Raw genomic sequence first — 13,848 nt, 5'->3', positions numbered from 1 at the left:
CTTGATGTCAAAAGCCCCCAGCATTGTCCCTCATTTAGCAACCCTCCCCGTGTTATCAGTGTTTCGAAGCAGAGCTCTGAGAGGAAGCTGAGTGAGGACAACTGCCATGTGTGCCTAGAAGTAGTGAAGGAGCTTACGTGTAGCATGTACTACAGCCAGAATGGCCTTCTCCAAGGGTAGGTAACAAATCTCAGCATCATGCAGTGATTTGCTTACATAATAGACTGGCCTTTGGATGCCACCATCAACCCGTATCAACACCAGGCTCACAGTATGAGGGGCCACTGCGATATAGGCAAACAAGACCTCGTCCATCTCAAGGCTGGACATGATAAGCGATCGGGAGAGATATTCCTTAAGCTGCTTGAAGGCCAAAGCACATTCCTCCTTCTACTCAAATCCTTTCCATTTATTCATCAATAGGAAGAAAGGCCTGCATCTATCTGCTGACCGAGAAATAAACCGATTCAAGGCAGCGGTCATTCCGGGCAGTTTTTGGACTTCTTTAGGGTTTCGAGGAGGTTGTAAACTATTAATTGCTCTAATTTGGTCAGGGTTGACTTCAATTCCTCGGTGAGTCAATATGTAGCCCAGAAATGTGCCTGATCCCACACCAAAAGAGCATTTGGAAGTGTTAAGGTGTAACTTATGTTTCCTCAGAATTTCAAAAATGCTCCTGAGGTCTCCCATATGCTTGGACACTACCTTACTCTTCACCACTATGTCGTCTATATAGACCTCAATACTCTTGCCCAGTTATGGTTCGAACATTCGGGTCATCATCCTTTGGTAGGTAGACCCGGCGTTTTTCAAACCAGAAGGCATCACTTTGTAGTGGGAGTGACAAAAGCTGTCTTTTCCTGGTCGTCTAGGGCTAGTGGTATTTGGTGGTATTCCTGAAAGGCGTCTAAGAAGCTCATCCAAGGATGGCCTACGGTGGCATCTACTAGCTGGTCTATCTTAGGCAAGGGAAAAGGATCCTTCGAGCATGCCCTACTTACGTTTGTGAAGTCTACCCATTTCCCACTCTTCTTTTTCACCACCACGGTATTGGCCAGCCACTCTAGGTAAAACACCTTCTTGATAGACCCCGCCTACTTAAGTTTCGTCACCTTATCTCTAATAGCATCAGCATGATCCTTGGATGCACGCTGAGGTGGTTGCTTTTTGGGGGTGACAAAGGGATTAACATTTTGATGGTGACAGATGAAGCTCGGGTCCACCCCTAGGGCCTCGTAAGCATTTCAGGTGAACACATTGACGTTTCTTCTAAGAAATTCTAACAGCTCTTCCTTCTCTGGAGTGGGCAGTTAAGCCCCGACCTAAAAGAACTTCTCCGGATCGTCACCAATAACAACCTTTACCAAATCCTCACATTTCGCCTCCTCGATTGACACATCAATAGGCAACGCCAGAGCTCTTAATTGCTATAAGCCCTAGGCTGAGGACTCGGCCTTGGGCAGATGTCAGATAGCAGCCACCAGGCATTGTCTAGCCACAAATTGACTCCCAACAATTTCTTCAATCTAGTCCCCCCTATGGGTATTTCACCTTTTAGTGCAGAGTAGAAGAGACAGCCCCTAAGGCGTGAAGCCAGGGTCTGCCCATAATAGCTGTGCAGGGGGAATAAGCGTTTACCACGATGAAGTCCACCTCCACTACTTCTGAGCCAGTTTGTATGGGTAGACTAATCTGACCCCTCGGAATGACAACCTTCCCATTAAAACTTACGAGAGGAGAACTGTAGGCCGTTAGGTCCTTAGGTCTCAGGTTCAGCCTCTTTTACAAGTCGGGGTACATGATTTCGGCGCCACTGTCTTGATCCACCATTACCCTCTTCATATCATAGCTCCCAATCCTGAGCGTGACCACCAGAGCATCGTCATGGGGCTGTATGGTTCTAACCTTATCTTCCTTTGTAAAGCTCAACACCGGTCGGGCGTTCACTTTGGCCCTCTTTGGCTCAAAATTTGTGTCCTCGGCGGATAGCCGAGCAACTGTCATTACCCTGGAGAGGCAGGACCCGGTCCTCCCTAGAGCGTTGAAGATAACATTCATCGTGCCCAAAAGAGGTCTTGAAGGAGCATCCCTCCGTGGTTCCTCGCCAGTCTGGTTCCCCTGGCCACTAGAATGATGCAAGAGGTGCTTCAATTTTCCTTCTCGGACCAGCTGGTCCAAATGGTCCCACAAGTTCCTACAGTCCTCTGTAGTATGTCCCTGGTCCTGGTGATATTGGCAATAGAGGTTCTGATTGCGCCTCATGAGGTTTCTTGCCATCTTGTTTGGTCGTTTAAAGAATGACTCATTCTTAATCTTCTTCAGAACTTGATGCACCAGTTCTCGGAATATGGCATTGACCACTTGAGTACTGGCAGATCCTAACTGCCCAACGAAATCTCTCCGCGGCCGATTATTATTGTATTGGTCCGACCTGAAATCCCTCCCCTCTTGAGGGATAACCTTATCCTTTCCTTTCCCCCGCTGCTGGTCTTCCTCAACCCTTTTGTACTTGTCGATTCGGTCCATGAGTTGGTGCACGTTGGTGATGGGTTTTCCTGTCAAGGACTTCCTTAAACCGTGCTCGGTTGGGAGGCCACTCTTGAAAGTACTAATGGTGACGTCATCAAAGTCACCATCTATCTCATTGTACATTTTCCAGTATCTATTCAAGTACATTTTCAAGGTCTTCTCATCTCGCATGGACAAGGACAGTAAAGAGTCTAAAGGCCGAGGGACTCTGCTACAAGTGATGGAACGAGAGTCAAACGCTTGGGTGAGCCTCCTGAAGGAGTCTATGGAGCCTGCCCTCAAGCCATCGAACCATCTCATGGCCACGGGTCCGAGACTGGAGGGGAACACCTTGCACATCAAGGCTTCGTCCTTGGAGTGGACAGCCATTCTCTGGTTGAAATGGCTCACGTGCTCCACAGGATCTGTTCGACCATCATAGATGGTAAATGCTGGTTGATTGAATCGTCGAGGAAGTTTTGCATCTTCAATCTTGTGCGTGAAGGGATACTTGGCAATCTGGTTTAATGCCTTGCTCATAGCGTTATTTCCCAGGCCTTTGCGTGGTGGGCTCTTGTGCCTGCGTTTGTGGCGGTGCTCCTCCTCGTAGGAGAAAGACTCGTTGGGTGGGGTCCTTGACCTCTATTTGTGACTGGCATTCTTTCCCTCATCAGGGGAATCGTCAGGGCTAGAGGGTGCTCACTCTCGCTGTGCATGGCGCAACTTTCTCTTGAGCTAGTCAACTTCCCACTGTAGGGCTCTAGTATTCTCCTCATGAGAGAGGTGACCCTTTCCCCCAGACCGACTTCTACCGGTTTGGACAGTATGCACACTCCCCTCTCGATCTCCTCTTTGCTTAAGGTTGACAAAAGGATTTTCGCATTCGGAACCTATGGATTCTGCCTGTTGTGGACTTGAACCTACCATGGTTGAATGTTGCACTCACTATCACCTGAGTATTTCCCCATAGACAGCGCCAATTGTAAGGACCAGATTTGAACTTCAGTCTCAACAGGGGTGTGGATTTTAGCCTAAAAAGCCCCCAAACAATAAATTTGTAGAGGATGAGTTAGAAAACTGGGTTTTAGTGAATCAAGTGACAAGTTAATAGCTTTTAATAACAAGGAAGGAAAGATAATAGACGTTTCCTTAAAGAAAAAGGTCCTCGGCCAAGTCTGAGGAGACTGATTCTTAGATATTGCTCTTACGGCTTTGTTACAAGTCTGGTTCTAAGTTGCTACAGTATTTCCTTTTTGATTCTCCAATCCCATCCTCATTGAGGGTCTCTTGATTATATAGCTTCTTTTGGACCATCCTGATCCTACACTTGTTGAGCATTTGAGCCTTTACTTGAGTGCCCGTCCCATCAGACACCCTCTTTAGCTTTCTGTGAGTTGTGGTAGCCAAGGCAGCACTGTTCAAAGGTTTTCTCCATAAATGCGGAAAAGTAGCTGCAGCGGATTTAATGCGGTGGCAACAGCTTTTCCTTAGATATTTTTGGGTCCCCTCTCTTCTCGTGTGTTAATGAGGCACGCTTCTATCACTGGAGCTTCTATGGAGGTCTTTTTTGTGGTTGGAATACATATCTGAGCTATGTTGGTTATAGCCGAGAAGGAATTCTTCTTCGGACCGCCTTCTACTCCTTCCTTACTTATGAGTCTCTAAATTGGAATCCCTTGTAACCATTTGTCCCTCCTCGGGCACGCCAACATCCTCGGATAAGGCCCAAGGGCCAATATATAATTTCGGGCCCTCAGCCCTATAGTTAATAAATATCTAATAATTTTTTATGTTTTGCAAAGTTATAAAGAGACAATTTAATTCATAAAAAATAGATTAAAAAAATCCTATTAAAAGTTATATTCATTCAGTAGTCTGATATTAAAAAACCCAAACACTATAAATTGCACATCGACATCGATCACACAGATCAAAGTAAGTAGACCCAAAAGCACTCCCCCGCTCCTTTAGGCTTTTGCAATTTCATTTCATGTTATTACATTACATTAGAGTATATGATTAGAGTCTTTTGGAATTTCTTAATGTTAATTAGAAGAAAAAGCTATATCATTGAGCACGTTTTAGAGTGGAAGAAAATTGTATCTAAAATATTCTATACAAGGACAATTGATTGCTATGCTGGGCCATATGCTACATGAAAATTTTGAATTCAAAGAAACATAGAAACATGGAATAAACAAACAAATTTTAATCTTAACCATGATGTTGCAAACCAAATGTGGAGTGAGGCAAAGTTGGGCCACTTGCTTCTTCTTGGTCCATTTAGGATGCTTGAGGTTTAGTGTGCTTGAACCTTGATTATGATGAAATGGCTTAGGCTTGCACTTGGAAGGCTTGAATCTTGATTATGATCTTTTGATATTTACTTGAAATGGCTTGGGCTTGCACTTGAAATGCATGCATCTTGTGAGCTTTTGGCTTTTGATGTTGATCTTGCGTATACACCTTTGATGGGCTCAAGTATTGGGCTTAGAATGATTCAAGAAACAATTTTCGGTTTTCATACCAAGTAAAGTTCAATCACAAGCCTTTGGGCTTGAGCTCATTCATAGCATACAAGGTTCAAACAATCATGATGGGATCAAGCGTTGAACTTGAGTTATCATGGTTCAAACAACGGTCAAACAAATGCATGATGAAATGCAATTTACGTGGACCGACCTAAAGGTAGGTTCTATGGGTCATTACAACATGGGTGGAAGGTAGGTTAAAGGTTCCCACAAGCTAGGACGTCGTACCTCCCAACTTGTGACGCCAGGAGCGTCGCGTTGGTCCGAACGGTACAATTTGTCCCTATGAACCACCATGGCATAACCATGATGATCCTTGTCGCAGTGGGTGGTAGGTTCACCGCTGGGTATGTGAGTCTCAGGAAGACCACAATCCACGGCTAATACTACCAAGCTTCCGGGCTAGCACACAAATAAAATAAATTTCATTCAAGCAAATGATGCATAACATGCAATATAATGACATCTTAGATATATTATACACAAAAAGAAATAAACAAACAATGATATGGTTGGCCACCATAACCTAATTGAAGCTTAGCCCTCAATATTCCCAGTGGAGTTGCCACTGTGAGAGACCGCACCCCCAGCCCGTTTTAATGAATGTTGGGCCAAACCCACGTGAATAGGTGGAGTCGTGTTATTGCCTCTCAAAATGGAGGTTCGAATAGTTATATTTTCCCTTTTAAATTAAGGGTTTTACAATGGAGTCGCCACTTATTTAATTATTGGGATAAATAAGAAAACCAAAATTGAAAAATTCCTCATTTTATTAATTTTCAATTGAGTTTACATTGATCGTAGGAAAATTACATGGCTTTGGTCCTAGATACAATCTAAAATAAAAGTACATGGCTTTGTTTCCTAGTTACAATCTAAAAATCGAAAATTACATGGATAAGCATTTGATCTACTAACCCTTGATCTAAGTTCGAGGGCTAGTTACAAGGTGGAAAGGTGTTAGGCATCCACCTTACCCGGTGAAACTGGTCTTCTAGACTATGGTGGCCAACATTCATATCATATCATCCAATATGTCAATCAATTTGCATGTTGAATTTAATGTGTGTGCATGTGATAAACCCTAATTTAATTTATTAAACATTACATTTGGATTGAAAAATAAATTCTAGTGAATGTGTGTGATTAGTGATATCCTAGATTCAAGGATTTGAAAGAATTATGAAACAAACATATTTTTCATATTTTTGATATGAATTTAAGATTAAAACTAATGTTATGCATGAACATGTGATGAACAACCAAGAACATGTGAAGGACATATTAGAACAACTAAGAACATTTAAACATATTCAAAGGAATTTAAATGATCATTATCATGCTTTAATCTTAAATTCTCATCATAGCAACACAAGAAACAAGTTACAGAAAGGGATTATACTTTCATGCAAGATCCATATGGTGGAAGAGGAGACTTTTGGTAGAGATCCTAAGGGTGGAGGAAAAGAAGAGTTAGGAAAGGAAGAGTGAGTCTCACTCAATACCTTGAGTCTCAAGAAGACCAAGATATGACAAGACTACTCAACTTCTCTAGAACTCAAGAGAGGGGAAGGGATGGGAGTTTTTATGTGCTTTGAAATGAAGGAGGAGAAGGGTTTATATAGTAGTGGTGGAGAGAATATGAATGGAAGGCCATTTAATGAGGGTTGACAAGGATCATGAACCTAGACTTCATTTTAGTCTTGAGAAAAATCCGGTGCATTAAATGGAGAGATTGGTAGGAGTGGGGAGCAAGCCAAAATTCGGTTTTCCGTAGCTGCTGTAACAGCCTGTAGAGCCATCTTTGAAAAATTATACCTGACTCAATTCTGATCGGAATTGTCTCGTTCTTATACTCAAATTGAAGCCCCGGATGTGTAGTTTCTGGGAAAATTAACCTCATTCACAGATTCAAAATATTCTGAGAGATATCGATGAAATGGTGAGCAGATGTCATTTGTTAGAAAATGGTTTCAGTACAATTAACATTGATAGGTCCCAAATTAGCTCCCAATTAACATTAAATGGCTCCAATCACTCCAATTTCAGACTTAATTAGTTTCAATTTACTCTAATTAAAAGATAATTGCACAAATTACTCATTGAATAATTAATGTTTAACTATCCAATTAATTAGGTGTATGTAACCTCACCATAAAATGTAGTCCTAACCAATCAAATTATGACACATCATTGATATTAAATTGATTACACTTATAACCAATTGAAATCAATTGTTCATAATCACATATAGTCGGACTCAATTTGTGATAGTGCATCTCAGCCATTCAAACTTGATTTGATGATAACTTTCAATCTGATGGTCCGATTAGGGCTTATGACCAGTCAATTTGATCATTACAACATCAAGATCATTTTAGTGAAATGAGATTAAGGATCTAACGGCCAGAGTCAAGATGCATATTTCCAAGATGAAAGTATCATTTTACCCTCCATGTGAGGTTAAATGTGGGTTGCAAAATGGGGTGTCAACACACTCTAACCTGGTGAACATGAACCACCTCTTCGTTCACCTCTGTGGGTTTGCATAAGTCTTCTACAAGGATGACCTGGGGTAAGTTTTGCGCCGAAGAGGTTGCAAGTGTGGCTAGGGAATCAGCATGAGTATTCCCGCTTCTAGGGATATGCAATAGGCTGAAAGATTCAAAGCCTGCCTGTAAATGTCTAACTTGTCCTAAGTACCCCCGCGTTCTTTCATCTTTGGCTTTAAACTCTCCTTTCACTTGTCTGATGACCAATCTTGAGTTCGAGAACACCTCCACGGTCTTTCCTCCCATTTTCTGAATCATGGCCATTCCCATCAATAGAGCCTTATATTCGGCTTCGTTATTTGTGGCCAAGAATCCTAACCTTAATGATTTCTCAATGACGATTTTCTCAGGTAAGACTAGGACTAGCCCTACCCCGAACCCCCTTTGGTTCGCTACACCATCAACGTATACCTTCCATATTGAAGGTTCTTGCAATGTGATTGTGCCAATTGATTTTTCATCCATGTACTGTGCTTCTGCCTCTTTCTCGAAAAGGGACTCGGCAAATTCTGCCGTCAAATTTGTAAGGACTTGACCCTTAACACAGGTATGAGGCATGTACTTGATGTGAAAAGCCCCCAGCATTGTCCCTTATTTAGCAACCCTCCCCGTGTAATCAGCGTTTCGAAGCAGAGATTTGAGAGGAAGCTGAGTGAGGACAACTACCGTGTGTGCCTGGAAGTAGTGAAGGAGCTTACGTGTAGCGTGTACTACAACCAGAATGGCCTTCTCCAAGGGTAGGTAACAAATCTCGGCATTATGCAGTGATTTGCTTACATAATAGACTAGCCTTTGGATGCCACCATCAACCCGTATCAACACCAAGCTCACAGCATGAGGGGCCACTGCGATATAGGCAAACAAGACCTCGTCCATCTCAAGGCTGGACATGATAAGCGGCCGGGAGAGATATTCCTTAAGCTGCTTGAAGGCCAAAGCACATTCCTCCTTCTAGTCAAATCCCTTCCATTTATTCATCAATAGGAAGAAAGGCCTGCATCTATCTGCTGACCGAGAAATAAACCGATTCAAGGCAGCGGTCATTCCGGTCAGTTTTTGGACTTCCTTAGGGTTCCGAGGAGGTTGTAAACTATTAATTGCTCTAATTTGGTCAGGGTTGACTTTAATTCCTCGGTGAGTCAACATGTAGCCCAGAAATGTGCCTGATCCCACACCAAAAGAGCATTTGGAAGTGTTAAGGTGTAACTTATGTTTCCTCAAAATTTCAAAAATGCTCCCGAGGTCTCCCACATGCTTAGACACTACCTTGCTCTTCACCACTATGTCGTCTATATAGACCTCAATACTCTTGCCTAGTTATGGTTCGAACATTCGGGTCATCATCCTTTGGTAGGTAGACCCGACGTTTTTCAAACCAAAATGCATCACTTTGTAGCGGTAGTTCCCAGTGGGAGTGACAAAAGTTGTCTTTTCCTGGTCGTCTAGGGCTAGTGGTATTTGGTGGTATCCCTGAAAGGCGTCTAAGACGCTTATCCAAGGATGGCCTACGGTGGCATCTACTAGCTGGTCTATCTTAGGCAAGGGAAAAGGATCCTTCGGGCATGCCCTATTTAGGTCTGTGAAGTCTACCCATTTCCCACTCTTCTTTTTCATCACCACGGTATTGCCAGCCACTCTGGGTAAAACACCTCCTTGATAGACCCCGTCTACTTAAGTTTCGTCACCTTATCTCTAATAGCATCAGCATGATCCTTGGATGCACGCTAAGGTGGTTGCTTTTTGGGGATGACAAAGGGATTAACATTTTGATGGTGACAGATGAAGCTCGGGTCCACCCCTAGGGCCTCGTAAGCATTCCAGGCGAACACATCAACGTTTCTTTTAAGAAATTCTAACAGCTCTTGCTTCTCTAGAGTGGGCAGTTGAGCCCCGACCTGAAAGAACTTCTCCGAATCGTCACCAATAACAACCTTTACCAAATCCTCACATTTCGCCTCCTCGATTGACACATCGATAGGCAACGCCGGAGCTCTTAATTGCTATAAGCCTTGGGCCAAAGACTCGACCTCAGGCAGATGTCGGATAGCGGCCACCAGGCATTGTCTAGCCACAAATTGACTCCCAACAATTTCTTCAATCTAGTCCCCCCGATGGGTATTTCACCTTCTAGTGCAGAGTAGAAGAGACAGCCCCTAAGGCGTGAAGCCAGGGTCTACCCACAATGGTTGTGCAAGGGGAATAAGCGTTTACCACGATGAAATCCACCTCCACTACTTCTGAGCCAGTTTGTATGGGTAGCCTGATCTGACCCCTCGGAATGACAACCTTCCCATCAAAACTTACGAGAGGAGAACTATAGGCCGTTAGGTCCTCAGGTCTCAGGTTCAGCCTCTTTTACAAGTCGGGGTACATGATTTTGGCGCCACTGCCTTGATCCACCATTACCCTCTTCATATCATAGCTCCCAATCCTGAGCGTGACCACCAGAGCATCGTCGTGGGGCTGTATGGTTCTAACCTTATCTTCCTTTGTAAAGCTCAACGCCGGTCGGGCGTTCACTTTGGCCCTCTTTGGCTCAGAATTTGTGTCCTCGGCGGATAGCCGAGCAACTGTCATTACCCTGGAGAGGCAGGACCCAGTCCTCCCTAGAGCGTTGAAGATAACATTTATCGTGCCCAAAAGAGGTCTTGAAGGAGCATCCCTCCATGGTTCCTGGCCAGTCTGGTTCCCCTGGCCACTGGAATGATGCAAGAGGTGCTTCAATTTTCCTTCTCGGACCAGCTAGTCCAAATGGTCCCACAAGTTCCTACAGTCCTCTGTAATATGTCCCTGGTCCTGGTGATATTGGCAATAGAGTTTCTGATTGCGCCTCATGAGGTTTCTTGCCATCTTGTTTGGTCGTTTGAAGAATGACTCATTCTTAATCTTCTTCAGAACTTGATGCACCAGTTCTCGGAATATGGCATTGACCACTTGAGTACTGGTAGATCCTGACTGCCCAGCGAAATCTCTTCGCGGCCGATTGTTATTGTATTGGTCTGACCTGAAATCCCTCCCCAGTATCTATCCGAGTACATTTTCAAGGTCTCTTCATCTTGCATGGACAAGGATAATAAAGAGTTTAAAGGCCGAGGGACTTTGCTACAAGTGATGAAACGAGAGTCAAACGCTTAGGTGAGCCTCCTGAAGGAGTCTATGAAGCCTGCCCTCAAGCCATCGAACCATCTCATGGCCATGGGTCCGAGACTGGAGGGGTACACCTTGCACATCAAGGTTTCGTCCTTGGAGTGGATAGCCATTCTCTGGTTGAAATGGCTCACGTGCTCCACAGGATCTGTTCGACCATCGTAGATGGTAAATGCTGGTTGATTGAATCGTCAAGGAAGTTTCGCATCTTCAATCCTGTGCGTGAAGGGTGACTTGGCAATCTGGCTTAATGCCTTGCTCATAGCGTCATTTCCCAGGCCTCTGCGTGGTGGGCTCTTATGCCTGCGTTTGTGGCGGTGCTCCTCCTCGTAGGAGAAAGACTCGTTGGGTGGGGTCCTTGACCTCTGTTTGTAACTAGCATCCTTTCCCTCATCAGGGGAATCGTCAGGGCTAGAGGGTGCTCGCTCTCGCTGTGCATGGCGCAACTTTCTCTCGAGCTGGTTAACTTCCCATTGCAGGGCTCTAGTATTCTCCTTATGAGAAAGGTGACCCTTTCCCCCGGACCGACTTCTACCGGTTCAGACAGTATGCACACTCCCCTCTCGATCTCCTCTTCGCTTGAGGTTGACAAAAGGATTTTCACATTGGGAACCTATGGATTCTGCCTGTTGTGGACTTGAACCTACCATAGTTGAACGTTGCACTCACTATCACCTGAGTATTGTCCCCACAGACAGCGCCAATTGTAAGGACTAGATTTGAACTTCGGTCTCAACAGGGGTGTGGATTTTAGCCTAAAAAGCCCCAAACTATAAATTTGTAGAGGATGAGTTAGAAAACTGGGTTTTAGTGAATCAATTGACAAGTTAATAGCTTTTAATAACAATGAAGGAAAGATAATAGACGTTTCCTTAAAGAAAAACGTCCTCGGCCAAGTCTGAGGAGACTGATTCTTAAATATTGCTCTTACGGCTTTGTTACAAGTCTGGTTCTAAGTTGCTACAGTATTTCCTTTTTGATTCTCCAATCCCATCCTCATAGAGGGTCTCTTGCATTATATAGCTTCTTTTGGACCATCCTGATCCTACACTTGTTGAGCATTTGAGTCTTTACTTGAGTGCCCGTCCCATCAGACACCCTCTTTAGCTTTGGTTTTCTCCACATAAATGTAGCCAGAAAAGTAGCTGCAGCGGATTTAATGCGGTGGCAACAGCTTTTCCTTAGATATTTTTGGGTCCCCTCTCTTCTCGTATGTTCATGAGGCACGCTTCTATCACTGGAGCTTCTATGGAGGTCTTTTTCGTGGTTGGAATACATATCTGAGCTATATTGGTTATAACTGAGAAGGAATTCTTCTTCGGACCGCCTTCTACTCCTTCCGTACTTATGAGACTCTAAATTGGAATCCCTTGTAACCATTTGTCCCTCCTCGGACACGCCAACGTCCTCGGATAAGGCCCAAGGCCCAATATATAATTTTGGGCCGTCAGCCCTATAGTTAATAAATATCTAATAATTTTTTATGTTTTGCAAAGTTATAAAGAGACAATTTAATTCATAAAAAATAGATAAAAAAAATCCTATTAAAAGTTATATTCATTCAGTAGTCTGATATTAAAAAACCCAAACACTATAAATTGCACATCGACATCGATCACACAGATCAAAGTAAGTAGACCCAAAAGCACTCCCCCGCTCCTTTAGGCTTTTGCAATTTCATTTCATGTCATTACATTACATTAGAGTATATGATTAGAGTCTTTTGGAATTTCTTAATGTTAATTAGAAGAAAAAGCTATATCATTGAGCACGTTTTAGAGTGGAAGAAAATTGTATCTAAAATATTCTATACAAGGACAATTGATTGCTATGCTGGGCCAAGTCTACTAGTCAAAAATGGTTTTCTGTTGTTTGATCACCATGTACGTGCATGCATTTTATATAAGATTGAATATGTATTTAAAAAGTACCTCTCCAAGCCTTAATGCTTAGTTTGCTTCAGGGATGAGAAAGTTGAGGGATAGAAATAGAAGAAATTTTTTAATTTTTGCCCAGAGTGTGTTTGATTGGGAAAATTGTCATTACATTAGAGTATATGATTAGAGTCTTTTGGAATTTCTTAATGTTAATTAGAAGAAAAAGCTATATCATTGAGCACGTTTTAGAGTGGAAGAAAATTGTATCTAAAATATTCTATACAAGGACAATTGATTGCTATGCTGGGCCAAGCCTACTAGTCAAAAAAATGGTTTTCTGTTGTTTGATCACCATGTACGTGCATGCATTTTATATAAGATTGAATATGTATTTAAAAAGTACCTCTCCAAGCCTTAATGCTTAGTTTGCTTCAGGGATGAGAAAGTTGAGGGATAGAAATAGAAGAAATTTTTTAATTTTTGCCCAGAGTGTGTTTGATTGGGAAAATTGAGAGATGAAAAACTCATTTATTTGGCTAAGTCAGGTTGACAAGAAAAGTGAGAGAATAAAAAATGTAGTTCATACTTTATATATATATATATATAATATTTATTTATTCTTATATACCCTTATTACAATAATATATATTAGATAAGAAAAATATTATGTACACATCACACATTATATTATATTATATATATATTTTTTTGTTATTATATTTTTAATACAACAAATAGGTGGAAGCATCCAAATACTGCTTCCATGTTGCAAAAAACAAAAAAAAAAAAACAAAAACAAACAAACAAACAAAAACAAAAACAAAAAGAAGCACTCAACAAGAAATAACTAGCGTTGGAAATTAATGTAATTGGGAAAAAACAAGCAAAAAAAGTAGACGACAAGGACAGAAAAAACAAACTGTGAAAAAATAAAAGAAGGAAACGACGGAAAGAAGGAAAAAAGAAAAATAATAATAATAATAATAATTTCAGAGGCGTGAACACACTCACACACGGAGAAAAAAAAAAAGGATAATAATGCAAGTGCATGGCTAAAGCAAATGGCATACAAAATCTCTCCGGTCTAGGTCTTCACTTTTCTCCCCAAATCATAGAGATTGAGTTTTGGTGGATCGAATAGAAAAAACATGTATCCCACCAAAATGTATGTTTAGTAGCTTTTTTTTTTTTTTTTTTTTTTTTTTTTTTTTCTTTTTTTTAAAAAAAAAAAAA

General features: G+C 42.2%; 2 protein-coding genes across 5 annotated transcripts in view; one reads left to right on the top strand and one right to left on the bottom strand.

Annotated features, from left to right (window-relative positions):
* Positions 1–13,848, top strand: part of LOC112020992 (TMV resistance protein N) — an 86,242-nt gene that overhangs the window by 50,990 nt on the left and 21,404 nt on the right. The gene's annotated exons all lie outside the window — the stretch shown is intronic.
* LOC112038146 (uncharacterized) lies at positions 1,783–3,048 on the bottom strand. Its single transcript, XM_065782671.1, has one exon. It carries the CDS (start codon positions 3,046–3,048, stop codon positions 1,783–1,785), a length of 1,266 nt encoding a protein of 421 aa, XP_065638743.1.

The sequence above is a fragment of the Quercus suber genome, unplaced genomic scaffold (assembly GCF_002906115.3).
Source record: "Quercus suber isolate HL8 unplaced genomic scaffold, Cork oak 2.0 scaffold_309, whole genome shotgun sequence".
Lineage (NCBI taxonomy): Eukaryota > Viridiplantae > Streptophyta > Magnoliopsida > Fagales > Fagaceae > Quercus > Quercus suber.
This window is presented reverse-complemented; position numbering and strand designations above follow the sequence as displayed.

Excerpts from the sequence above, each read along its gene's own strand:
- LOC112038146 (XM_065782671.1), bottom strand. The coding sequence starts at position 3,048 with ATGAGCAAGGCATTAAACCAGATTGCCAAGTATCCCTTCACGCACAAG.